Here is a 25,647-nt window from a genome sequence, read left to right as displayed (position 1 = left end):
CCCCTTGCAGCTCTCCCCTCACCTCCTGCCCGCCCCCCACTGCCACTCTGGCCTCCTTGCTGCTCCTCCAACCCGCTGAGCAACTTCTTTGCCTTCTGTCTCTAACCTGAACCTAGCTGCCCTTTATTAACTCATCATTTTCTCCCCCTTCAGCCTAATTTATTTTCCCTCAAAGTTATCATCTGCTGACAGGTATCCATCCGTTTGTCCATTTGCTTCCTGCCTGCTTCTCCTCCAGAATGGAAGATCCATGAGACCAGGGATTTTTTTTTTTCTCCTCCCTGACTTTCCTGTGCCTGGATTAGATTCTGATATGTAACTGGTGTTCATCCCCCGACATCCCCCCGCCCCAACCCCCAGTAATCTGCAGGGCTTGTCTGAATTTTGAAAGAGGTATAAGAGTTTTAAACAAAAATAAAATAATTACATATGGATTTATAGAAGAAAAATGCATTCTGGGTATATGTATATGGGAGTACGTGGGAGACTGGTGTGGAGAATTCTAATACTATTTGAGTGTCTGTTTCAGAAATGCCAGGGAACTGTGTGCTAGGCCACGACAGAAATAGCCCAGGTCTTCTTTCTTCCTCAAGATGACTATCTTCAGGGGCGCCTGGGTGGCTCAGTGGGTTAAAGCCACTGCCTTCGGCTCAGGTCATGATCCCAGGGTCCTGGGATCGAGCCCCGCATCGGGCTCTCTGCTCAGCGGGGAGACTGCTTCCCTTCCTCTCTCTCTGCCTGCCTCTCTGCCTACTTGTGATCTCTGTCTGTCAAATAAATAAATAAAATCTTAAAAAAAAAAAAAAAAAAAAAAAAAAAAGATGACTATCTTCAGGATGGTCCGTCGTGTGCCCAGTGTTCCACCTGTAAGGGGATCATGAGAACGGACACCCCCTCTAGCCCTTCCTCATCATTCACTTCAGAGGAATTTGTGGAGCGTGTACTTTATGTCTAGTACTGTGCTAAGCCCGGCTAGGAGAGGCAGAGAAGCCCAGCACCTTCTCTCATTCCACCGAGTTCCATAGACTAAATTCTCACCTGGGATTTCCCAAGTGTGCCTGGACAGTCCATTTTGCTGTTCCCTTCCGGTATCACAGGGACCTGAGCTGAATTGGAGCTCTGTTGAATTGAGTTTGGAACCACAGGCCGGGGACATGAGGAACGTGATGCATTCGAGAATAGTTCAGTTCCCCACACAAATGAGGGCCTTGGGAGCCAGGGGGTCAGGCCCCATGCTAGGCACGCAGGCCACAGAGATGATCTCTGCTGCTGGAGAGCTGACAGCTGTGTGCAAGGGACAGCATGATTGGATGTATGCCCAGTGGGGGACAGATCTGACTTCAAATTGCATCTCAGTCACTTCTGACTTGCTTCTAGATTTAGAAGCTGAGGAAGAATAAAAATAGGGATAAAGATCCCAGGAGGTCTTGTGCTGACAACAAATGTGCCTGAGAAATTAAACTACCAAGATCCCCAGACCCAACCTCTACAGCATCTCAGGGAGCTGAAGGCCTGAGCTTCCTCCTTCAGTTTTTTGTTTGTTTGTTTGTTTTAACTCTTAAAAATGAATAGCTTTTTTTCTTGCAGGTTGAAGTTTACAGAAAAAAATTAAGTAAAATATACAGAGTTCCACTGTATTACCCCTGACCTCAGGCCTCTTCATCCCATATTATCCAGATGTTGGTGCAGTACATTTGTTACAATTGTACAGTTGTTAAACCAATATAGATACATTGTTATTAACTAAAGGGCATGGTTTATGTTGACTATTTGTATTATACACTCTACGGGTTTTGACAAATGCATAATAACAACTATTCACCATTGCAGTGCCATACGGAATAACAGTTTCACTGCCTAAACATCCCCTGTGCTCTACTTACTAGGCCTTCTCTCTTCCCCTCCCCCAGTCTCTGGCAACCAGTGCTCTTTTTTTACTGTCTTCATGGTTTTGTCTTTTCCAGACTGTCCTATAGTTGGAATCACACGGTATATAGTGTTTCCAGGTTGGCTTCTTTTACTTGGCAGTCTCCTCCGGTTTTCAGTACGGCCTTCTGTCCCCATCCCTTCCCCTCCCCCACATGCCCACATGCATCTGGAGTAAAAGCCCTGTGCTGAAGCCCACTTGACCAGAGCCCACGGACCCTATGCCTTCCTCGTCTCCTAGTGAACATGCCTGGCCCTGGTGCTACTGGAGTTTAGCCCAGGCTGGTAAACTGTCAGGAGCTGCCTGTGTTTTGGTTCCACATCTGGAAGTATCAGCTGTGTAGACCTTCCCATCCCATTCCTAACTAGAGACAGGAGGAGCACATGGGGCTGTTTGTCTTCCTCCTCAGTAGTTTGTTTTACTTGCTTTGGAGCTGGGGAGGAGGGTGGGGAAGTGAGCTTCCCCCAGGCAGCCAGCACTCCTTCACACCCACATCCGCTGGCCGGCCACACGTCCTCAGCCTCTGCCGTCACTGCTGTTAGCTCCGTCCAGGTCCCCGTGGCATCTGCGCTGAGCCCTGAGAGTGAGCACTGAGGCCTGTTTTGTGGTCATTTGGGAGGAAGACCGAGAGGGGCCAGAAAGATGGAGAACATTTTCCCTGCCCAGGAGGGGCTTCTTTCCTGAGTTAGCCTTGTAAGCCAGGATTTCTTGGGAGCTGGAGGTAGGAACCTCAGTATTCAGGGCACTCACCCATCACTCTGAACAGGGAGGTACTCTGAGGGAGTAAGGATGTTCTAAGGGACAGGAGGAGGGAGCTTCTCAAACCTAGGCCCCAGCTAGGGGAAGGGAGGTGCCGGCGAATGGGGTCCTGTGGCTCATCTGGTTGAACCAGGCTGAGAAGTTCCAGGGGCTGAGGAAAGGGGGTGTACGAGGTGCAGAGAGCTGCAATCCTGAGGAACAGGGACTGAAATTCAGATCCCAGGTTCCATTGCTTCCTGTTCAGAATAAACACAGAGCTGAGGCCAGCTGGTACCTTCGCACCCTGAAGGACGCTGGCAGGTGTGTCAGAGTTGAGTGTGAAGGAGGAAGAAGACTCTTTGGCCCCCTTGGGAAGTCAGCTTTTGGACTGTGGAAATTCCATGCTGATGGTCCAAGTCCATACCCCCTCCTCCTCCAGTTCTCTTTCCTCACCCAGTCCACAATCCAAGCTGTATCCTGTTCAGTGACTCCCTAAAGGGCCCCGGGTCACCATACATTGGCTCTGCCTAGTTGTCCCCCGTGCAAGTGGAGACGAATAGTACCTGTCCCAGGTTTGTCACTAAGATTGTGAGCACTACTGCAGTGGAGTGTTTAAAATTCTTCAAGCTCTTCAGAGGACACTCTCTCCAGGCAAGTTGTCCTTGACTTTGGGATTCGGTATGGAATCGGTGTAGCCTCCTGCTGCCCTGTCATCCTGACTCTAGTTTTAGAGCCTAGGAGGCTGTGACAGTGATTACTGACCCTCAACACAGGGGAAGCCTTGGCCCTTGCTGCAGTTTGCCCAAAGCAGCGAACAACAGAAAACTGCTGAATTATGTGAATGTGGGCTCCATGTTCCTTACCAAATCCAGCCTGCACCCCTGTCTCCCTCCTAGCATTCTGTCCCCACAGGAGGTACAGTGAGATCCTGAGAGAGAATCCCAGACCAGCTCCTGTAGGTACATGCCAGATAGCGTGTGCCTAGGAGCAGGGCGCTTTTCCTGAATCAAGAGAAAAATACATGATCTGACAAAGCATTTGGGTGTTTTCTTCCCCCCAGCTGGTCAGTGTGTGGTAGAAATCTCAGGAAGGCTGATTTTGTAAATAGCCTTTATATTTGCTAAAATATAAATTCATAAATGCAGTGTATTTTTTTAAAAAATCACCTTTAACATAAAGAATGGCATTCTGTTGGTGATCATGCCAGGGCCTCCCAAGATATGCTTGCCTGTGTTACGGGATGCTCAGGGAGGCACAGCACAGGCTTTGCTTGATTTGGGAGCTTCAGCGAGTGTTGGTGGAAGGAAGTCTCTGGGTGCAGTCTGGGTCTTCTCTAGTACTTTTCAGAACAGTATGCAGTAATCAAGGCAGGGTCCAAATTTTACCCACTGCCACTCTACTCCCCTCTTTAGAAAAAGCTAGCTTCCATGGTAGCAGAACAAGGAAACTCCTATTAGCTAAGGTCTGTGCGCTTTCAAGTCAGAAAGTTAAAAGGAACTGCATACTCAATTAAGATGGAATCCTAGGCAGGCAGAATTCCACCCTCCCACCCCACCTTCCCCACTCCCTTTACCCCCCGCCACCACACACACGCGCACACACACACACACACACACACACACGAAATTAACAAAAATGCCCATACTAACACCCGTGGTCTGCATTGGGGGGAAAGGCAGAGAGACCTTGTTTCTTTACATCTCAGCCGATGGGGTCTGTTTCCCTGCCCAAGAATAGTGGTTCTGACCTGTCTTCCTAGTGTGAAGAATGCCACCCTTTGAGACTCATGATGCTTGCAGACTGCCTCTCTCGAGTCACTTAATGATTTCCTTCCAAACAGTCAGCAGTGAGCCTTGCTTGAGAGCAGTGCTGTGGTGCTCCATCAGGCATAGGCCCCTAAACATGTTCCAGACCATCAAATAGTAGCCTTTCAGTTCATCAGCCAACAGATCATCGAGCACTGTGCCTGCTGCCCAGAAGACACTTCTAGCATGGGTTGTGAATATCTCTGAAATCCAAACCAGAGGTGGTTTCACACTGAATGGCCTCATCCACATTCTCTCATTAAAGAAGTGCTCGGTCTGAGGAGGTGCTAGACACTCACCATTATCATCATTATTGCTCTGACTTGAGATAAACTGCTGACTTAGAAGTCTTTCCTAAGCCAGTCTTCTTGGAGCATTTGGCTATTTAAAAAGAGTTTTGTCAGTTATGGTGTGTTGGGAATTTTACAGTAGAGACAGGGAGGCCAAGAGAAAAGTGATAGATTTGGAAGTCCAAGCCAGTTTTCTTGATGGTCTTTGAGCTGGGCCTCAAGGTCTGCACGTGGTTGATTCTGTAGTAGAGGAAAGCCAGCCAGAGAAGCTGGGGCACATTGTTGGTGACATATGCTCAGGGTCGTGGGGAAGGCCCATCCTAGACAGAGAAACCCCAGAAAGGAAACAGGGTATGGGGGTACAGCCCACTTGCTCTGGGTCCTTGCACCAGAGGGCTGGGGAGATAAGCTCTCTAGGTCTCCTCTGGTTATGGGCAGCAGTCCCCTTTCAGAGATGGGGCTGCCTCTCTGGCCCAATATCGGGGAGCTTTTCAAGGTCAAACTGCCCCTTCTCCACCAAAACCTGGGCACTCACTGAAACCTGCTTTTCAAACTGCTTTTTGGCTTAACTGAGAGGACATTGGGTAGGTGGGTGGGTGGCAGTAGGAGGGTTTCCTGGGAGTTAGTGTGCTATTGGGAAGGTTTGAGATGTTCTAGTAGTCCTTTGAAAAAAAGTTTTATTATATGATTTGTTTGTTTAAAATCTCTAACAGGGAAGCAGAAAGAATAGTATCATGAATGCCATCTACCCATCACCCAGATTTAACAGTTATCAGGACAAAATGCTTTTCGTTTTGTTTTGTTTTTTAATATTGGTTTGTTTTCATTACTCTCTGTGTGCCAGATGGGACAAGGATGGATGCCACAAGGTTGCTCTTTCCAAAAGACGTGTGTGATCCCATCTCCCCGCCCTTCTCACAGTGGCATAGAAAGGAAAGAACACCAGCCTGGGGCACTCGAGTTTGATTCCCAGTTGTTTCATGATGCTCTGAGATGTTTCTTTGTTACCCCCCAGATGCTGAGCTCTTAGAGAAAGCTTGAACTTTGTCTTTGGATTCTGAAGACCTAGTATTGAGTAGGTGTTCAGTAAGCATTGATTGACTAATAAGGCAAGTGATTCCATGAGACAGGGTGGGTTCCATCTGGATAGGTGCAAGTCATGTGAGTGCTTAGTTCACCATTTGGGGAGCAGTTCACCCAAAGTAGGAAGATGGTGGGATTCAGAGTTGGGTAGGTGGTGATTATTTGAACCCTGGGGGACCCTGAGTGTGTAAAGGGTTAGCCTTCATCATTCCAGAGTGAAGGGGCTCCTGCTTCCGCCGAGAAAGAGAGAAAAAGGATTGTAGCAGCACTGCTTGGCCTCCAGATTCTGGAGCCTGCAGGCTGTGGGTGTGGCAGAGCAGGCTCTGAGAACCAGGCTCCAGCCCCAGACCCATTCCTCTGGGTGGCCACAGACAGCCCACAAGCCGCCTGCACCACTAGGCCTGCGTGTCATTCCAAGTGCTATTTTATTCACTGTGGCGTTGGCAAGGAACAGGGCTCCTTCGAGTGTGGGGAGGGGAGTCCACTTCCAGCCTTTGCAGTGCTGAGCAGCTCCACTGCTCTGTGCCCCTCAGGGCAGGGCTGGGGACGTTCAAGGATATGAAATGGGGTGTTGGAGGAGCATGAGGGCAGATGCTGCAAACACTTGCCCCTCAGATCCAGCCCTGGGTGTAGCCAGCAGGGGCCTCAGGCAGGGTGGGCCAAGGCCCACAAGAGACCCCAGCCAAAGTTTCCAAGCCCTGACTTTCATCAGCGACCTGCCCCGCCCACTCCCTTCCTGATCTTTTTCAGTTTAAACTTCCAGCCCTGTCCTCCCCTCCCATACAAGCATGATGTGTGTGTTAGTGTTTTAATTTTTATTCTTGGCAGAAGTTAAGACACAAAATGGATTTGGAAGGAGATGAAACCAGTCTGGGTATATGTTGGGCAGCAGCAGCTTCATTCCTGGAGTGGGCGGGCCGTGGAGGGGGAGGGGGAGGGGTTGGGGTGGGGACCAAGTCTCTAAGGCGAGGGTGGGGAGCTGTCTTCTTCCCTGGTAGGGACCAAACTGAAAAAGGACCGCTTTGGGGAAGGCTGGAAGCCAGAGGCTAAGCTATTAACCCTTCGGGACATGGAAGAGACAGTTCCAGTGGAGCCCAAGCCCTCTGGTCCAGTATGGTATTAAGTGGCTATGGGAGTCTGGCCGGTCAACACCTGTCCCGCTTCCAGGGGGTCTGTGAGCCGCCTGAGAGACTGCTCTGCCTTTGTTAAGGGACTCATTGTTACCATTTCAGGTGTTGATGTGCAAGCACTAGATGTGCATGTGCTGGAAGAACTTCTTGTCTTTGGGTCACCTCCCAGTCCCCAGAAGTAGTGATGATGGCCCCAGTCTGGCAAGGGTTACTGTGGCCAGAAGAACCGTTTGAATCTCCTTTTCTATGGTGGAGGCCATCGTGGCCCCCAGAGTAGGCGTTCTTTACAATGGTGGCCCTCCCTTGGATCTTTATTTCTATGTGAAGAGAGAAAACAAGAATCTGAAAGTCCAGAGAATATCTGAGGAAATGTGAGAGAAGCTTTAAGTTTATTCTTTAAAATGTCTTAAGATATTCCATTTTTGGAATTTAAAAAAAAGTTTTCAGCATTAGAATTACAAAAATTTCCTTAAAATAATTTTGTAGGGAACATTTTTATACAAAATTCTCAATTCCAGCCATGGTATCCAATGAAATCAAGGCATTTCTGATATACATTCTGAATCAAAATGGCCCCCAAATCCATGGCGGGGACACCCAGTGGTTCCCAATCTTGGCTGTACATCACAGTTTCCAGGGAAGAGTTGTGAAATATGCCCTCTCCAGATCGGGGCTTATATTTGTGTGAGGTGCTGCCCAGGCGTTGGGGTGTTTAGTGTCCCCAAATGATTCTTCAATCTAATGCTTGTGTAAGAGCAGAAGGAAGATGAGAGAGGCCAGATTGAGAAGTGGAATAATTTTTATTGTCTCTTGCTACATGCTGGTGCATATAACTTGGATCCAGACTCAAACTACTGCTGCCAACTTTTGGATGGGATTTGGGCATTCAGAGCTCAGGACTGACTCTGAGTGGGGTTGGGGACAATGCATCTTTAGGAGTTGAAAGCAGGGTGCATTGTGGGATCTGCCAAACCAATCCCTCCCAAAACATGGTAGCCAGTGCATGACTCCAACTCAGGCTGACTTTGGTTTTTTTTTTTTCAGCCTTTTGCATTTCCTCCTTTGGAAAACAGGTCATTGTGTATCTGCTTGAAGTGACATCAGGACATCAAGGAGGAACATCAAGACCAAAGATCAGGGGAAGCAGATAAGCCATGGCTTTGAAGTGTTTACTTAAGCAAGATGTTTAATCTCTCTGAGCCTCAATTGCTGCATCTGTAAAACAGGGATGACAGTACCACCTACTTCATAGAGTTGCTTAGAGGATAGACAAGATAATGCATGTACATTGTCTCACACATAGTAACTCAACAAAAGGTCAAGTACTTTTCTTTGATTTATTCTAAGAGTGATGATTTTTTTCTAATTCCAAAGATATGCCTTAATCCCATATCACAACAAAACCTGGTACGTTATATTTATTAAGTCTTGATGACTTTTAATTACATTTACAAATCAGTTACATTAGGAAATTTTTACTTGAGGAGGAAAAAGGCAGTCTTTAAATGTTAATATGCCCAACATGATAATTTCAGCAAACTAACTTCTTGATGGATATTTTATTACAATTTACTAAACAAAGTAATTTCAGACTTGTAAAGGTTAACAGAATATTAAATGAGTCTACATTTTTTTCGATAACACTTGTCCATATTGTATGGAAGCAGCAGATCCTGGAATTAGGGAGGTGTTCCTTATAAGCCAGAGTTGTTGAATGTTAGAGAATTGACACAGATACCTCTTTGGGTATGATAACGGAGCAAAGAGCAGCCTTGTAATGGCCTAGTGGGTTGTTGGGAAATGAAGTCCTCAGGTCTACGGGAAGACAAAATAACAGTGATGAAACACTATTTGGAGGTAGCTTTTTTTTTTTTTTCAAATTTGTCTTTTTAATAACAAAAATGATAACTACATAGCTAACCACTTTGAATATTTCTAAAGCATTTAATGTGAAAAGTACAAATCCCCTAATCTTCAGAGATAAATGTTAACACTTAAGTGTCTCATGACCTCTGAATAACTATATGGCACATATCATATGCAATTTTTTAAATCACAGAAGTGGAATCATGCTGTTTTACAAGCTGCTTTTGTGACATTCTCCAGGAACGTCTTAGGCCACCATTTCCCAAAGTGAATTTGATGAAATTCTCCTCAGTAATCGTACTCTGAGAAAAAAAGAGTAGTGTGGTGAAATAAGTCCAGGCCTGTGGTTACATAAGTCCAGGTCTGTGGTTAAATTAAGTTCAGACTTCAGTGCATACTCTATCCACCTCTTGGTGATTCAAGGTGCATAACAGCATATTAAAGGCTCTGAAAAGGCCTGAAGCAAAAAAAAAAAAAATCCTAATTAGTTTTTCTTAACATAGCACTTCCCTACATTATTTTTGCCATCACATATTTACATCCAGCAGATTTTTCGAAGGCCATTTTAGGCACTCTTCTCTAATCTCTCCTCCACCTATTTCCCTCTGCCATCTGTGGCGTAATCTTGTGGGGTAGGCAGGAAGAAAAGAGCTCCTTCCTTCATTTAATCAGCAAATCCTTACTGTGCTCCTACCGTGTGCTGAGCACTATGATCAATGGTGGGGATACAGGAATGAACAAGCTAGCAAGCTCTCTGCCCTCTGAGCGTTGGCTTTCCCTCCTGTGCTGTGATGGCATTAGTCACATCAGGATGGCTTGCACCTGGGAATGGCAGAGCTTCAGCAGGGGATCCTCTCTGCAGCTGGTGGAGCCTTGAACAGCAGGTTAGAATTATTCCCACCCCCGCTGCTCCTGACCCTTCACCACACTTCTGCAATTCCCCAGCTTTGCTCCTGCTATAAATAGTGGTGCCTGACCCAGCTGGCAAGACTCCATGTGTTTGTTTTCTCTGTGTGTGCCAGACCTGCACCAAGGCCACTATGCTTTATAAGTTGGGGAGAACTGACGGGAGATGGGGTCGGTGGCTTCCAGCAGAAGGCAGGGACTGACAGATAGATGGACTGGGGCATGCTTCAGTTCTTCAAATTGGTATTTATTTTAAGTTTTAGGTGGCTTAAAAGAGCTTTGTAATCAAGGAAGAGTGGGGGTGGGCTGCGGACTAAATGTGTATTTGGGGGTCAGGGAGGTGGTGAAGAAAGTGGGTTTGTATGAGGTCAGATTGGAAAGAAAGTAAACTGTCATGGTCCTTACCATCTGGAGCTGGCGGTGTTTGCTATGTGAGCACCACGTGCACACACACGTGTGTGAGTGCGGTTTTGTCCGAGGGGTTGTGAGTGCACGTGCCTGGAGAGCGCAGGTGGGGGTGTGCGGCACCTGAGATACTACTACTCTTCGCCCTCTTTTGTTGAAATATTAGGGATAAATCTGCAACAAAGATCAAACTAGTGAAAGTATTCCTAAAAGTAACCCTAAAGGGAACTATTCAAATTCCATAAGTTGCTATCATGTATTGAGCAACTACTTTGTATAGGTCATTATGCTAGATGGTTTACCAAGGTAATTTGTTTTTTCTTCAACATCCCTGTGTGTGATATTTTATTGTCCTACATCAAAGTGGTTCCTTCTAAGTTCAGGGTAAGGCTTTCTGGCTTGCAGGAAGGTCTGCGAGAGACCTTGTTCTTGTCACAGGGCAGTCAGACGCCAATCAAAGAGTGCTAGCTCCTGATTGCTGGTCTTGGACCTGACTTCAGCAGCTTGACCCCAGGGCTTAGTTTTTCATGTGAACGCTTCCAGATTTTCTGCCAACATGCATGTTAGGGGTGGTGTGTGTTGGTATCTGGTGATTGGGGTTATTTTGCCCAGCATTTGCTTGAATCAGCCCTAAAACCAGATCAACGGAGAAGCCGCCACCTGATTGTCATTCATTCTGGGTCACAGAACCTGAGACTGGCTGCGAGTCCTGTGGAGGGTGTGGATACGGGCCTGGTGCCATTGGCTGCTTAATCATTAGGAGGAAGAGGCACAGAAAATGATTGCGGGTGACACTTAATTGGAGTTGGTGGTGATTATGTCACCTAACAAAGTAAATCAAAGTCTTTTCAACCCCCAGAGCTTCCTAAATGCCCACTATTCTAAGGAAGAGCTCCCTCCTTGACTAGATGACAACAGTTCTTTCTTATCTCAGCTATTTTCACCTTTTGTGTCTCAGGTTGCTATTGGGTCACTCAGCAGGTATTTGCTGAATACCTAGAACTGTTTTGGATGCTGATGATGCTCTTGTGAATATCTTTACCATTCCTGATCCCTGAAGCCTCCATCCAGTAGCCAGGCAGATGGAAAGTAGAGTGTTGGTACTTGCACAGGGCAAGTGCGGGACTCTAGGGGCAAGAGCTGGGTTCCTAACCACTGCCTGATACACAGCGGGTGCCAGGGACATGCCTTGAACAGAAGAGAGTTTCCTCGTGTGCTACTTCTCCTCACATTTTCTTCTCCACCTCCTCTTTGGCAGACTCACCCCTACCCACCTCAAGGCCAGGCTTGTCTGGCCTGTCTTCCCCACTGAATAAGAACCACATCCTGGTGGGGGATAGGAACAGGGGTATCAGACACTCAAGCACCACCTTCCTCAATTCAAGCAAGCTCGACTTTGCAGTGAGAGCCCCCTTGGGGATTCATCAGTGCCAAACTCCAAGGACCAAAGAGGAAAAAGATCTTGGAAATGATCTTGGAAGTAGGTCTTTACAGCTTAGCAAAGATTCATTGAGTACCTACTGTATGTCAGAAAAGAGACTTGTAAACAAGTTACGATATAGTGTGAGATGTGACAGCGACAAAGCTGAGGCTTAAGAGATACTCATTGGCCTCCTTATTAGCTTCAAGCCTCTTTCCTACCTTAATTGATCTTTCCTACCTTAATTGATCTTACTTTGATCTTCTAGAACTATGTGGGAATGAACTTGGACAATAGAAAGGGGAACTCTTTTAGGACTCATGAAAGGTGCTACATTGGAGGACTGATCTTCTGTGCTGAGCAGGGCCTGATTGTGTGTGTGACACATTTCTTTTCTCAGTCCCCTAATGCCTTTGTTAGGGTCTGGTTCCTTGCCTGTACTTAGTAAAATCAGTGGCTTATCTTTGATCTTTGCCTGAGGCCATGATGCATTTTAATTTTGGTATAGTAGAAAGATATTGTCAAAGCTGAACGTTGACTAGGTTCCAAGTTGTTTAAGGATGGGAGGCTGCTTGTACCCTCCATCAGTGTGTGGCACCTAGTGGGTACCCAGTGTGGGTTTGCTGAACTGACCTGACTTCTCCCCAAGCCTGCCCCAGGAACCTGGACTTCTCATCCTGAACTTGGGGTTGCCAGCTATATTCCCTGCTCTTGTCAGCATGAACACTAAGTAGAGAGCCCTCATTTGTCTTACTGTGCATCTGAGACAGATCCTGTTCCCTTTCCAGAGGATTGGGGGAAGAAGCTATTTCTGTGGTTCTGTGTCTGCTGCAGACTGAGCAGAGCTTGCTCTCCTGTGTACTCCTGTTGTATTTCCTATCTTCTGAGGCCTCCATTGTTTTCAGTGGCCACTTTCAGATAGAATCAAGTTCCAGCCTGCTTAGGACAGGTAGTAAGGCTTGTGTTTACCCACGGATCACTTAAACAGGATCATTTTCCCTTTGTCCTAGGAGATGGGACATTAAGCTGTTAAAATCTGCTGTAAGTGCTGTTCAGGCCCTAGGACAGGTTTGTTTATATACCCTGTTCGTGCTGTCTACCCAGACTTTAATGAATTCCTTTTACATGGGCTCTTGTCAACCGTGAGCATGAGAAGGTTTTGAGAGTGGATGCTTCTGTTTCCTCTCCAGTCACTATGTTACCATTTTACTTCATTGTTTACTTGTATGGATATAGCCCTGGCCATAGGCTGTAATTAGAAACAGGTAGGTAGATAGGAGCAGGTGGCTTTGTTGTAGCTTTGTTCATTCATTGACAAGGTGAGCTCCTTTTTGGAGCTGGGTTGGAAGTAGGGGTCCAAGGAATCAGGGGATTGCTTTCCTCTCTATAAACACTCTTCCATAACTTCTGGTCCCAAAGGACCTATTGTCTGATGGGGATCTTTTCCCCTTTCTCTCTGAACATGTAGAGACATTATGAGAAATTATGATCATTATCATCATTATCATCATCAAGAGAGTGCAGATAAAGGGCATAAACAGGGTGAGGGAGAGGTGGTGGGGAGCAGTTATTAGCTTAAGTGATATAAATGTGGACTCCAGTTGGGTAGAGAATAAGAGGCTAGAAAGCAAGTCTTGCAGAAAACTTGGGAACACTGTAGCATTCTCTGTGGATCTCTTGTCCCATAGGGCTATTGTGAAGTTCTGTAAAACACTGTGTAGAATGTAGGTATTACTGCTTTTTTTTTTCAACAAATAATATTTCTCGAACTCCTGAGGCATGTGTGTATGTAGTACAGCAAATCTGCTCAATTTTTTATAGCACAGAAGGAATAGCAAAACGATGGTATCACTTGTGTCTGGAGTTCTTAAAATGCAACATCTCGAAGTCTTAAACTACGTTAATTTAAAGGCCCGCTCGGTGGCAGTGCCACTATATGAAACTAGACCTCCAGGGACCGGCTTCCATGACATCTGTCCCCTCCAACTGTTGCGTAATTGCTGTCTGCCAGGCTGCTTTCACGCTCAATCTCTTTAATTCTTTGTAGCAGCTCAGCAAAGGAGGTATTACCATTTTCCTTTAAACAGAGCATAAACTGAGACTCAGAAATTACGTTATGTACCCAGAGCTGCCTTCTACCAGGGGTAGAAGTGGCAGAGCTCCTATCTAAACCCAAGGCTCATGGCTTTTCAGTACCAGATCCGCTGGGTTTCAACTTTGTCACTTAGCAGAAAAGCACGTCTATAATAAAAATTTGAGTTGCCCCCCCGAAATCCTCGTATGATAAAGCAATAAGAAGGGTTTTGATAACCTCTATCTCCATCTGTAAGATGTGGACAATAACTCTCCCTGGGTTGTGAAGATTAAAAGTGATCAGGGCACATGAAGCCCTCAGCACTGGGCTTGGCAAAGAGTAAGAGTTCAGCATATTTAGCTGCCTTTCCCACCTCTCTGCTCTCCTCCCCTCTCCCCTCCTCATGCTTTCTCTTCAGGCCTCACCCATCCTTCTCTTTCTGATGCAACAGCTTTCTTATTTCTCCTTCTCTTGTGCCTCTCTGCCTGTCTCCTTCTACGCTGGCCTCAAGCTTAGGGTCATATTGATGTTGGCCAGTTAATACCTACCCACAGTATCCTCCTAGATTAGATTCCTTGCCAATCAGTGGCTGCAGGAAGCCAGAAGCCTCAAGCATAGTAGGGTGTTTGTTTTGGAAAGAGAGTTAAGAAAGAAAACAAAGCAGATCCTTGAATGAAGCTCCAAGCCATAGGAGCCTCTGCAGAGGCACCAACTTCTGTCTTGGGACTTGGCCCTCCCCTCCAGGGCTGTCCACACTGTTCTAAGGACCATCTGGTTTTGAAAAATAAAGGCCATGGTTCTAGTCCTTTGCCCCTAGAAAAACCCTGTGCTTCCACCACTGATAAGTATATCTTTCTCTGTGCATCCCTCTTATAGATCCAGGGCCAGATTAACAGTTCTCCATCTCTGATTTCTTATCTGAAAAACCCTTCAGTTTGGCAAACCTCCGCTGAGCCCCTGTGATGTGCCAAGCCTTTTTAAGATGCTAGGGTCACCAAGATGAAGTTAAGAAGCTAGGCTTCAGGAACTTTACAGTCTGGAGTCAGAGGATAGAGATCTGAGGCTCATCACAGATACACACATGATCAAACACATAAATTATTGTGGAAATGTTATGATAGATATGCGGAGCACTGTGGAAACCGGAAGGAGGACTAGTCACTGGAGGCATCATACGGTGTCACGTGAGGTAAGCTTTGAAGGGTAATTAAGAGTTCCTCTGGTGGAATGAAAAGAGAGGGGGAGATGGTTCTGGCAGAAGTGAGGGTGTGAAAATGCAGTTTGCCCGGATTTTAGGGCCTGTGGGAAGAAGATCTGGGAAAGGTTGACGGCAGCCCAGTTATAAAGGACCTGGAAGGTTGTGCGAAGGCGTTTGGACCTTACTTAATCACACTCAGTTGGGGAGCTGTGGAAGGTGGGTCAGTTAGCTCCTTAGCTTGTTTGTTTTTAACCAAACTCCAAAGGGGGGAAAAAGTCACTCCTTCCTTCCTTCACATTTTCAAGTCAGCTGCTTTTGTTTCCTTTCTAGGCCTCAGCCAACTGCTTACATGCTTTTTACAAAATGAGATCTATGTTTTTTTACTTAACTTCTTTTACATATTTTTCATGTTTCTACCTGATCTTTATAATTACCGTTTTAATGGCTGCATAATAATCCATCAGTTATTATGCTATAATTTATTTAAAGCAGTAGAGTGAAAAGGACCAAAAAGGTTTTAAAGCTGGAAGCTGTTCAAATCCCGACTGTGATTTACCGTCTGTGTAATCCTAGACAAAATATTTAATCACTCTGAGGTTTAATTCATTTATAAACTGTGTTGATCATAAACCTACCTTGCCGGGCCATTGTGAAGATGTATCAAATTAGATGAATTATGAATTATGGCCTGGAACTTATTCAATGAGTGGTGGCTGCCCGCTTATCATCTTTACTGATTGGCTGAGCTTCATGTTCTAGAAGGAAGGTAGGTGTCGATGGGTGGGTTAGATGGGGGGAAGAGAGCTCAGGGAGCCAGCCTGTGGGCTGTAGACCCACAGAGGCCAGCATTAGTCACCACTAGTCCATGCAACTGTTGAGTATCTGAAATGTGGTCTGTGTGAATTGGAATGTGTTGTAAACATAGAACACACACTAGGTTGAGAAGACTTAGTATGGAACAGAATATAAAACACCTTGTTAATAATTTTTATATTAAGTATACATTACCATGTTATTTTGGATGTACTGTGTTAAAAGATGTTAAAATTATTTTCACTTGATTTTAAAATGTGGCTACTAGGAAACTGTAAATGACATATGGGGCTTGTATTGAGTTTCTCTGGCTGCTTTGAGTCCCTATGACTGATCCCATACAGGAAAGACAGGAGGCGTAGGTACATTTGAGTGTGTGTTTATGTAAGTAGATCATTTGTGGGTGTCCCCTGAGCAGTGAAATGAAAGGCAGGCATTTGTTCTAGACCAGAGAAGCTATCTCCACTTGCCTTGAGTTGGCCATTCTGGCTCTTAAGCAAGTCACACACAGCAGTGGTCAGATTTCTGACCAAAGCGCTCGTTGCAGGGAAGGCTGGGAAGAGTGTGACTTCTCTGCTGAGCTCGCAGGGTGCTTCAGGCCCAGCTGGCAGAGAAGCCCTGGGTGTCCCGCTCGCTCTTTTGTGGCATGCTTCTCTGTCACACGTGCAGTGTGTGGGGATCACACAACTGGGAAAAAGACCACACAGACAATGAAGGTGGAGGGACAGGCTGCTTCTGGAGGGGGGATAAGTGCTCTGAGTCCAGTACAGCCCTGCTCCGCTGTGTGTCTTCACCTTCTCTGGTTTAGAGTCAGAGAAGCAGTATTCTCACCTTTATGGATGTAAATAGATTTGATGCTGAGGCTGGCTTCCAGGTAGCATTTCAGATAACCAAATCCTATTTCGGTTTTCTAGCCAGGAATTGAAATTGTACCTAGCCTTAAAATATCCATTGTACCATTTCCTGTAGAACCCCTATAGGGTTCTTAGGTTATAGAGCCTTAAAATCAAGGTAAAGTTTAGAAGCAAAGAAAATTTATAAGAACTTTTATATACTGTTCTACAGTTGGTCTCCCATGGGTTGGGCTCAGGAGACCACAGATTTTGGATGCATCTTAGTGGGGTAAGAACAATGCAAGTGGAAGATACTGAGTCTGGAGGGCAAAAAGTAAACCACAACAAGCACTAGTATCTGCCTTGCTTGGAGAAGTTTTATCTGACTTAGCCTGCCTGACTTTGGCATTATTTGATGTGGATAACAGAAAGGCCTGGTGATAGACCCTGGCATCGCTATGGCAGGGGCATGGCTGTACCTTTGCCAGGAGCATTCTCCTTCTAACGTACTGTCACCCATCTGAGCCCTGACTGCAGCCGTCAGGTGGGACAAGGGTTTCACGTTCTTGATCAGCAGTGGTTAAACTATAGCAGCATGTATATGTTTCATTCATTTAAGCGACCATTTACTGATCTCTTTCCACAGGCCAGACACCACGGGGTTAACTGTTTTCTGAGGAGAGTACATGAAAGTTTTAATAACTTTCCTTTGCTTTTGTTTTCTATCATGATTTTAAATTTGTGACTTTTATGGTCACAGAACAAATAGCTTTGTTTCACAACTTATGAAACTGATTCTTTACTTTTAGAGGACTTTTATATTCTGGGTATCAGTTTAATTTTTTCTGAAAAATGGGAGAAATGTACTTTTTCCCCTTCTCCACTCTCTGCCCTTCTTTTGGGCCTTGGTGAAGGATCCCCTCTGATCTCTGGGAGCCCCAAGTTCCCTCCCAGCAGACATACTTTTGACAAGACTTCATCTGCTAGACAGCCCACTCCCTCAGTGCAGGGGGCCCTATGTGCCCTGGTTGGGCTGTGGCAGACTACAGCTCTCACCTCTTCCTCCATGCCAGTCAACCAGAGGAGGAACTCGGTCCCAGTGTGGCAGGCCGGTAGGTCTTCTGCCCCTACAGAGATTAATGTTTGAAGTAGTTTCATCCCAATGCACTACCTGTGACTTTTCAAGGCAATTATGAAGAGCTGGGAATTGGCCAAAGGCCTGACACCTGAGGCAGTTAGGTGTCCCTGGCGAAGCGACTAGCATTGGAGGTGGTGTTGGGATACTTAGGCATAGACAGCTGCATAAATACGAACGTCTCTGTGCTCCAAGGCCGTGCCAGGCTGTGCCTACCCACCACACTCTCCCTTCTGCATGTGCACAGATTCAAGCCTGCACACACCTGCACACGTACAATATATCCCCTTGCAGGTGCTGTACCCCTCTCCCCACTTGATCCCCCTGGAAGCCCCCACTTCTCACCTCTCCCCACCAACTGCAGCCCCCACCCCAGCACTGTCATTCCTAACCCCAACGCCCAACCTTTCTGCCAGCCCAGGCCTCTCCAGGTTAGAGCTCTCTGGGGACCCTTTCCTATTGAAAGGAAGGAAGAAAAAGAAAAAGGGAGGAAAACCAGAAAGAAAGAGGAAAGCAGAAGAATGAAATTGGACCGAAGGGGCAGTGGTGCCTTGAGCTATCTCACTGCATTACAATGAATATGGACTCTATTAAGCTCCGTTCTGCCTGTTAGTGTTTCCCAGGGCAACACAGCCCCCATATGGCAAGCATGCAGCAGATTAGGCTAGGCCCCTGGGCCTCATTGAAGGCTGGGGGGGCTTGACTGGCAGTTGAACCCCCTCCCACCTCCCCCTACTCCTCACACTTGACACTGCCTGTGTTTATCTAAAGCAAGGAAGGGGAGGCATTTGGAAGGGTTTTTGTCTGGCTTGGAGAGAAGGGAGAGGAGACTGGAGGCTGGGTGGGTTGAGGGAGGTTGAGGGAGGAAGGTGGGTGGAGGTGGGGTGGAGAGGGGTAGGCAAGGAGGGAAAAGCCTCATAAATATTCAAGAGGAGTGATGAATGGAGAGAGAGAAATAAAGCAGATGGAATTCATGTTAAAGAATGCCACAATCACCCTGTTTTGAGCCCTCCAAAAACAAAACAAAACAAAACCAAAAAAAAAAAGGAATGGCTTTCTAGGAGTGTAGGAGCTGCGTTTATCCAATTAGCAGGGTTGTCAAATTGAATTTATATGGAATAGGGTGGGGGAATTGAGAAGAGAGTGTAGAAGAAAGGAAGTGGGTTTTCTTTTCTCTTAAGGTTTGTGGGGCCCCCCAACCGCTCTTTATGGCTAGATTTTTAAATTTCCTTAAAGAGAAATTTAAGGAAGGGATATGTGTGACAAAGAAATGTGACTTCTTAGTAACTTTTTCCTCAAGTGATTGAGGTGGGAGAGAATTAGATCTGTCCAGTGGACAAATCAAGAGACCACATGTTCCCTTTTCTCTGCAGGCAGAGTGAGTAAAGGCAGAGGTGGCTTCTCTGGGGATTCCTCCCCAGAACCAAGATGGTATGTCTAGATGCCTCCTTTCGCCTTTCATAGATGGTGAAGAGGTTCACCTATCTCAGTGGAAATAGATTCTGTCCATGTTGGTACAACTTGTTATAAATTTTGAATTCAGTGAATGAGGAGCCCAGGTTGGGCAAATGTCACTTTGATTATTTATTGCCTTCTCAAAAACCATCAGTGAGTCCCCTGTCTGTGGTGCTCATCTCAGACTCTTTTCCCTAGTCTTCCACAGCATAACCCAATCTCAGTTTCTTACCTTGCCTCTTCCCATTCTTCTGAAAGTCCTCATAATAGGATACAAACTCTACAGAGGAAATAAAAGAAATTCCACTAGAGTACAAAAAGAAGATATTGGAGATGCTCTTAAGGTTTATTTCTGTCTAAAAAAAGTGAAAGAAAAGAAATTCAGCTTTCCTGATATTATTACCAGGGTTGGCAGTAGTACCTTTAGCCTGTATATCACAGGATGATGCATAACAACAGTAGTAAAAAATCTCCTCTGGTTGATAGTGGAGACCTCACTGGCTTATTCACTTCCCAGTTTTCCTGTTCCCTGTTAAGTGGATTAACAGATTATATAATTTGCTTTTGACTAAATTAATGGTCACAAAAGGACAAGTGGCTTAAAGAGATTGCTGCAAAGAAACGAGCTGAAGAATAGGCAGCTAATCCAAGCACACGCTAACAGGAAGAGAGTAGTAGGGCTGACCCTCTTCAAGCCACATAAGGAAGTAAAAACAATGCTAATGGAATCCCATGTGATGAGAAGTCAGCAAAGTAATTAATATTCAAGCAGACTATTTGAGAGAGGTTATAGCCATATCATTACCAATGTACCTAATCCTAAAGAGGCTTTCTGTTTTAAGGTATTAGCTTTAATTGCATTATAAACAACATTATAAATAATCATGATTAACATGTTATTAAAACAGGGTTTCACTTTTGCCTACTCTTTTCAAATTTTAGTTGGGCAGCCCATGCATTTAATTTATGGATAAATGTGAATGGGTTAGGCGTATTTGCCCAGAATATTTTACTCCTAAGAAAACAAGATCAAAAAAGTTTGGAGACCACTGTTCTAGATGAACCTGTACCAGCCCCCAGACAGACCTTTCCCACCAGCCCTGCCCTCAGCTCTTTATATATACACATCCCAAGGGACCTTCTAAACCCTTTATCCAGGGAACCTTTCCTGAAGACCCAATATTGAAAATGCTCCCCTTCTATGCTCTCACTTGCCCTTTCTCATTTGTGACTGAATTGGTGATCAGTTAAGGTTTTAAGATAAAGAATGCTAAAGTTGTTACATGAGAGGAATCCCCTAAACTTCAGTGGTTTTGTGCAACAGTGGTTTATTTCTTCTGTCCTGGATTGCCTTGACTTCCACCTTGGAGCTAGGCCTCCTGAAACATGGGACATGTGTCACCAGGACTGGAAAGGGGAAAAACGGAAGGTGGACCCTGGGTCTCTAGCTCTTAACAGCCATAGCCTGGAAGGGACACATGACATATTTGCTCACACTTGCTTGGCCAGCACTAGTCACATGGCTCTAAACCTTCTGCAGAGTACCTGGGAAGTAAGAAGCTCCTGGAGATTTGCTGAACACTAGCTGACTTAAAGTCCCGAGCTCTACGTTTGTCAGGACAGAATCCATCCTGTAGTACAGTGACTTGCATACTGTCCTCTGTGGGAGATCAGTAATATTTTTTATACCTGGTAATAGTGAAATCACAGCATCATAGTTTTTACTAGGCACCCAGTCAAAATCTGATTAAGGAATAAGCTAGAGGGTGCCTGGGTGCTCAGTCAGTTAAATCGAGTCCCACATCGGGCTCTTGCTCAGTGGAGAGTCGGCTTCTCTCTCTGCAAAGCCCCCGCCCCCACCCCAGGGCTCTCTCACTCTCTCTCATTCTAGCTCTTGCTCTATCACAAATACATAAAGTCTTTAAAAAAGAAAAAGGAATAAGCTAGAAATATATTTAGAGGCTGGCTAGAGCATGGCTTACTTAAGAACATCAAAGTTTTGTTATTCTTGCCTGTTTGACATCAGAGTGGTCTGGGTAGATGTTCTCGGTATTAGTCTAGAACTGTACTGCCCAGTGTGGTTACATCAAAAACTCAGTTCCTCATCACAGTAGCCACTTAAAGTGTTTGTTAGCCACACGCGGCTAGTGGTACTGATAGTGCAAATGTAGGACATTTTCACCATTGCAGAAAGTTCTATTGAAGGGGACTGTGTGAAGAATAGTACAAGATTGTTCTAGATTTGGATATAAATGGTAGAAGAATGAAAACAACCACAGAGAAAATTACTCTTTTTTTGTTCTTAAAAAAGATTTATTTATTTGAGAGAGCGAAAAGGCGCGTGAGGGCATGTGCAAGAAGTGGAGGAGCAGAGAGAGGGGGAGACAAGCAGGCTCCCCGCTGAGCGCAGAGCCTGACATGGGACTCAGTCTCAGGACCCTGAGATCATGCTCTGAGCAGAAACCAAGACTCAGACGCTTAACCAACTGCGTCACCCAGGCCCCCCAGAGAAAGCTACTCTTATAGATGACGATTCAGGTAATGTTACTTTTCTGCATAAGAAAGTAGACTCGTTCTTAAAGTAGTCCTAAGCAGTTGGTAAATATCTCAGAAAGTGTTTGGTGGGAGGCAGTATTGGGATAGTAGAGATAGCATGGGGCTAGGAGTCAGAGGACCTGACTTGAAGCCCTAAATCTCTTTTAATTAGCTGGGAGCCCTTCTGCAAATCACTTAGTCTCTCTGCTCCTTGCTTTTCTCATTTACAACATTTAATATCCAGAGGTGTTATTCCAAGCTATTATTTTATTTTCTCTGAGGTCCCTCCTAATTTAAAATCTTTCTTTTTAATTAGGTCTATGGGTAAAAGTACAAGTTTTTAAGTAAAAATGACCTTTCTTAAACTCTTCTCCTAAATCTGTTTAAACTCATGTATTCAGCCCTTGGGGAACTAAATTCATTTGCTTCCCAGGGATTTCCCCCAATGGCATTCCTCTGAGCAGGAGCTCCACCCTCTCTCTTGAGGGCAGCACTCACCGCCATCCCCTGCTGCCTTCCCACAGCCACTTGGCATCATCTCTTAGGAGCAAAACTTCTCCCTGCCTTCAAAGACCTTTGGGAAAAGTGAATCTTACTCTATAGAATGGGGAACTTGGAAAAAAACAAAGTAATTTGGGATCAGAAATATTTCTTTTTGGGGTGCCTGGGTGGCTCAGTCGTTGGGCGTCTGCCTTCGGCTCCGGTCGTGATCCCGGGGTCCTGGGATCGAGCCCCGCATCGGGCTCCCTGCTCGGTGGAGGCCTGCTTCTGCCTCTCCCACTCCCCCTGCTTGTGTTCCCTCTCTCGCTGTGTCTCTCTGTCAAATAAATGAATAAAATCTTTAAAAAAAAAAAAATTCTTTTTTTATGTGGCTAGCCCCCCTCAACCAATGGAACAAAAAAACTTTGTCAGATCTTATTCTTTTCACTGAAAGGATGCTTTTTTAGAAACCATTCTCTCTATGGTATCTGCTAGATCGCATGTTCTTCTGTTTCACTCATCATGGTTATTGGCCAGAGGATATCCAAAGGGAGTGCTGTGTGTTTAAGACCACGAAGGCTTCCCTATTTTTCTAAGACAGCTGCAGTGTCCTGAGCGACCAGGGAGGGGATGTGGGTTCCTGTGCCCTGGTCTTGCCTGTGCTCAAGCCTGTCCTCTTGGGAAAAGGTGGAGCTGGCTGCCTCTCGCTGCTGATGGATTCGCAGTTGTTTGTAATTTTCTCACAAAATAAATACTCCGAGGCTATAATTTCTCATTGGTCTCAACCCCAGAAAGTGTATTCTGTTGTTGTTGTTTTTGGAAAGTTTTGAAAATGTCTGCTTGCTGGAGATTATTTCAGTGGGAGCATGTATGTCAGCAGTTACGTTTCTCAAACACATTTTCTTTCTCTTTTCCGTGTCCAAACAACCCTTCAAAATAGCAAGTACCTAGGCCTCAATGAGGAATTCATGCGGAAATTTATTCTCCCCTGTTTTTTTTTTCCTTCATCTGTCCTCTTTTTCTGAGAAAATCCGTAGAAAATAAGAAGGATCTAGACTTACTTTGCATTGCCAAGAAAAATAACAGGCCTTACTGTTGCCTTCACCCAACTTCGAAATCGTACCTTGTTCATTTCATGGTGGGGCAGAGCCACACTGCAAGTAGGACTTCCAATTCAGCCTTAGTTGTCTTTTATTTTTAGACTACAACAGAATTCTCAGAAGTTTGTATCTTTGGGATTATCTTTCTAGACCAAGCTCACTAGGTAACTCCGTCCAGGAAACAACTCTGTTTTCCTGGCTGCGAAATAAGATGCATTATAGCTACACTGATGCCCGTTCCTCCCTATTTTTGTCATAGTTCTGCATTTTGTGAATGAGCCTCCGGGTGACCTGCTTTGGGGTCATTAAATGGTATCTGTTTACAACTCTGTCATGGGGATTAATGAGTTAACTCCCTTCTCCCTCTTTACATACCTGTTTCCTCTTACTCCCTTTCCCTCCCCAGATGCATTCTTTTCTCCTGGTTGCTTATAAAAGTGGGTTGGTGGTTGGTAGCAAAAGTGGGGCCTGTTTCCATTTTGAATCCTATAAATTACCAAGGGTGCAGAAGTAACAGTAATTGTTTGGCTGGTCCTCGTTAAGCAGGAGGGGGTCTGGGCTGAATTTCTTCCGTAAAACCTTCGAGGACTTTACAACCCAAACACCTCTGCAGCCTTTCTGTCCTCTTTGTCTGCTTGTCCTCTTTTTGCCCTTTTTTACTCTGTGTTCATTTCCTGCCTCCATGCCTCCTCCTTCCTTCCTTTCCCCTCCTTCCTTTCTTGAGGCACGGACAGAACAGGTGCCAGCAATTTTCTCAGGGAGTTGGGCAAACTGGAGCATGTCATGATCAAGTTCCTAAAATCCTTTCACTGGTAGTTCATTCAGTGTTCTAGATAAATAGGTTATTTCGTTGGGGAATAGTAGAGAATTAAAACAAGTATCTGTAAAATTGAGAAGAAACCAAAACTTGCTTTTTGGTATTAGTTTAAAAATCTGTTAATGGAGTTTTCCTCTAGGACTCACTGTTAAAATGCCTCACTATTCTACATCCCCCTTACTCCAAATCTGTTAAGCTCCCCACTGGGTGCAGAGCACTGATAGAAAAAAAAAATTGTGAAAAGGTTCCTAGTATGTTTAAAGTACAGAGATTTGAAAAGATCTTGGAGTCTCTGAGACCTTAGGATTCATCAGGGACACCCCTTAAACGAGGAGTTCAGCATGCATTATGCATATGATGGTGCTGTCCATGATAGTCTGGTAGTAGCAGCATGGACTGCCATGTGCCTGTGGATATCTGACCTCCTGTGAACACAGGGTTCCCAACAGGTGTGTGAGATGCTCACACATCTCTGCCCATGGCTGGGCTCCCTGGCCCTCCTTGCTGCCCGTACATGGGGCAACCCTGTAGCACTCATACCACAATAAAATCCCCTTCTGGCCCAAGGGAGCCACTTAAGAGAAGCTTCTTTTAGATAAGAAATGACAGAAGAGTATTCTTTGGTCTTCCAGCAGCTATTCAGGTCAACATCTTGAATGTGACCATCATGTGTGCTAGAGGCAGGGGCAAGGGGACAGAGCCAGGCCCTGTGGCAGGCAGCCTCACTCACCAGGGCCATTTCTCTCTTTCTCACAACAGAGCAGTGCGGGGGATCGTAGTACCTCTTGGAGTGAGTCCACTGGCTTATGGGACGTTGGCTTGAACCCCTTGTGACACCGTGCTGCATGGGACGATGACAACTCAGAGAGAAAAAAGGCCCGAGGTCACCCTCGTTTGCCTCCTCTTGGTCACAACAGGCTGCTTTGCTGACTTGGGTGAGTGCTTTCCTTCCCTTTCTCAGCCTGCCCCTCTTACAAGAACACTTCGCCTCTTCATGTCTCATTCAGTAGTGACCCTTTAACAAGGCCTTTCTTTTCCTGGATTTCAAAGAACGCTTCATTGCCACCGGCCTTCGGGGGGTACACTTAGTAGTACAAGATGAGACATCATCTTGGCAGCCTCATATTGGTTGCATTTTAGTATTTTAATCGTTTTAAATATACACCAGCAGAGGAGAAGTAATAGTAACTGCTCTTAACTGAGCATTTACTGTAGGAGATTATGGCAGGCAGTTGACGCTCATTGTCCCTGGAGCCAAGTGCTCCTAGCCCCATGCTGTAGGTAAGAAACTGAGATACAAAAAGGCTACTGACCTGGCTCAGAAGCCGTGGCACTGGCGTTTGGGCCCAGGTCTGTCCAACCCCAAAGCCGCCGCCACCACCGCCTATTTTTTTTTTTTTAAAGATTTTATTTATTTATTTGACAGAGAGAGATCACAAGTAGGCTGAGAGGCAGGCAGAGAGAGAGAGAGAGAAGAGGCTCAGCAGAGAGCCCGATGCAGGGCTCCCAGGACCTGGGTCCATCCCAGGGTCCATCCCAGGACCCTGAAACCATGACCTGAGCTGAAGGCAGAGGCTTAACCCACTGAGCCACCCAGGCACCCCTCCAGTCTGCCTTCTGAGAACATGTACAGGTTG

General features: G+C 45.7%; 1 protein-coding gene across 4 annotated transcripts in view; it reads left to right on the top strand.

The window, feature by feature from the left end:
- Window positions 1-25,647, top strand: part of BOC (BOC cell adhesion associated, oncogene regulated) — a 70,864-nt gene that overhangs the window by 9,686 nt on the left and 35,531 nt on the right. For 3 of the 4 annotated variants that reach the window (XM_046003427.1, XM_046003426.1, XM_046003425.1), the window contains one exon: window positions 24,770-24,945. In XM_046003427.1, coding sequence (XP_045859383.1) covers window positions 24,864-24,945 — 82 coding nt within the window. In that variant the 5' untranslated portion in view covers window positions 24,770-24,863. Of the gene's footprint in view, window positions 1-24,769; window positions 24,946-25,647 lie in introns of those variants that run through there. The other variant, XM_046003428.1, reaches the window with a different exon arrangement.

The sequence above is a fragment of the Meles meles genome, chromosome 4 (assembly GCF_922984935.1).
Source record: "Meles meles chromosome 4, mMelMel3.1 paternal haplotype, whole genome shotgun sequence".
In the NCBI taxonomy this organism is placed as follows: domain Eukaryota; kingdom Metazoa; phylum Chordata; class Mammalia; order Carnivora; family Mustelidae; genus Meles; species Meles meles.
This window is presented reverse-complemented; position numbering and strand designations above follow the sequence as displayed.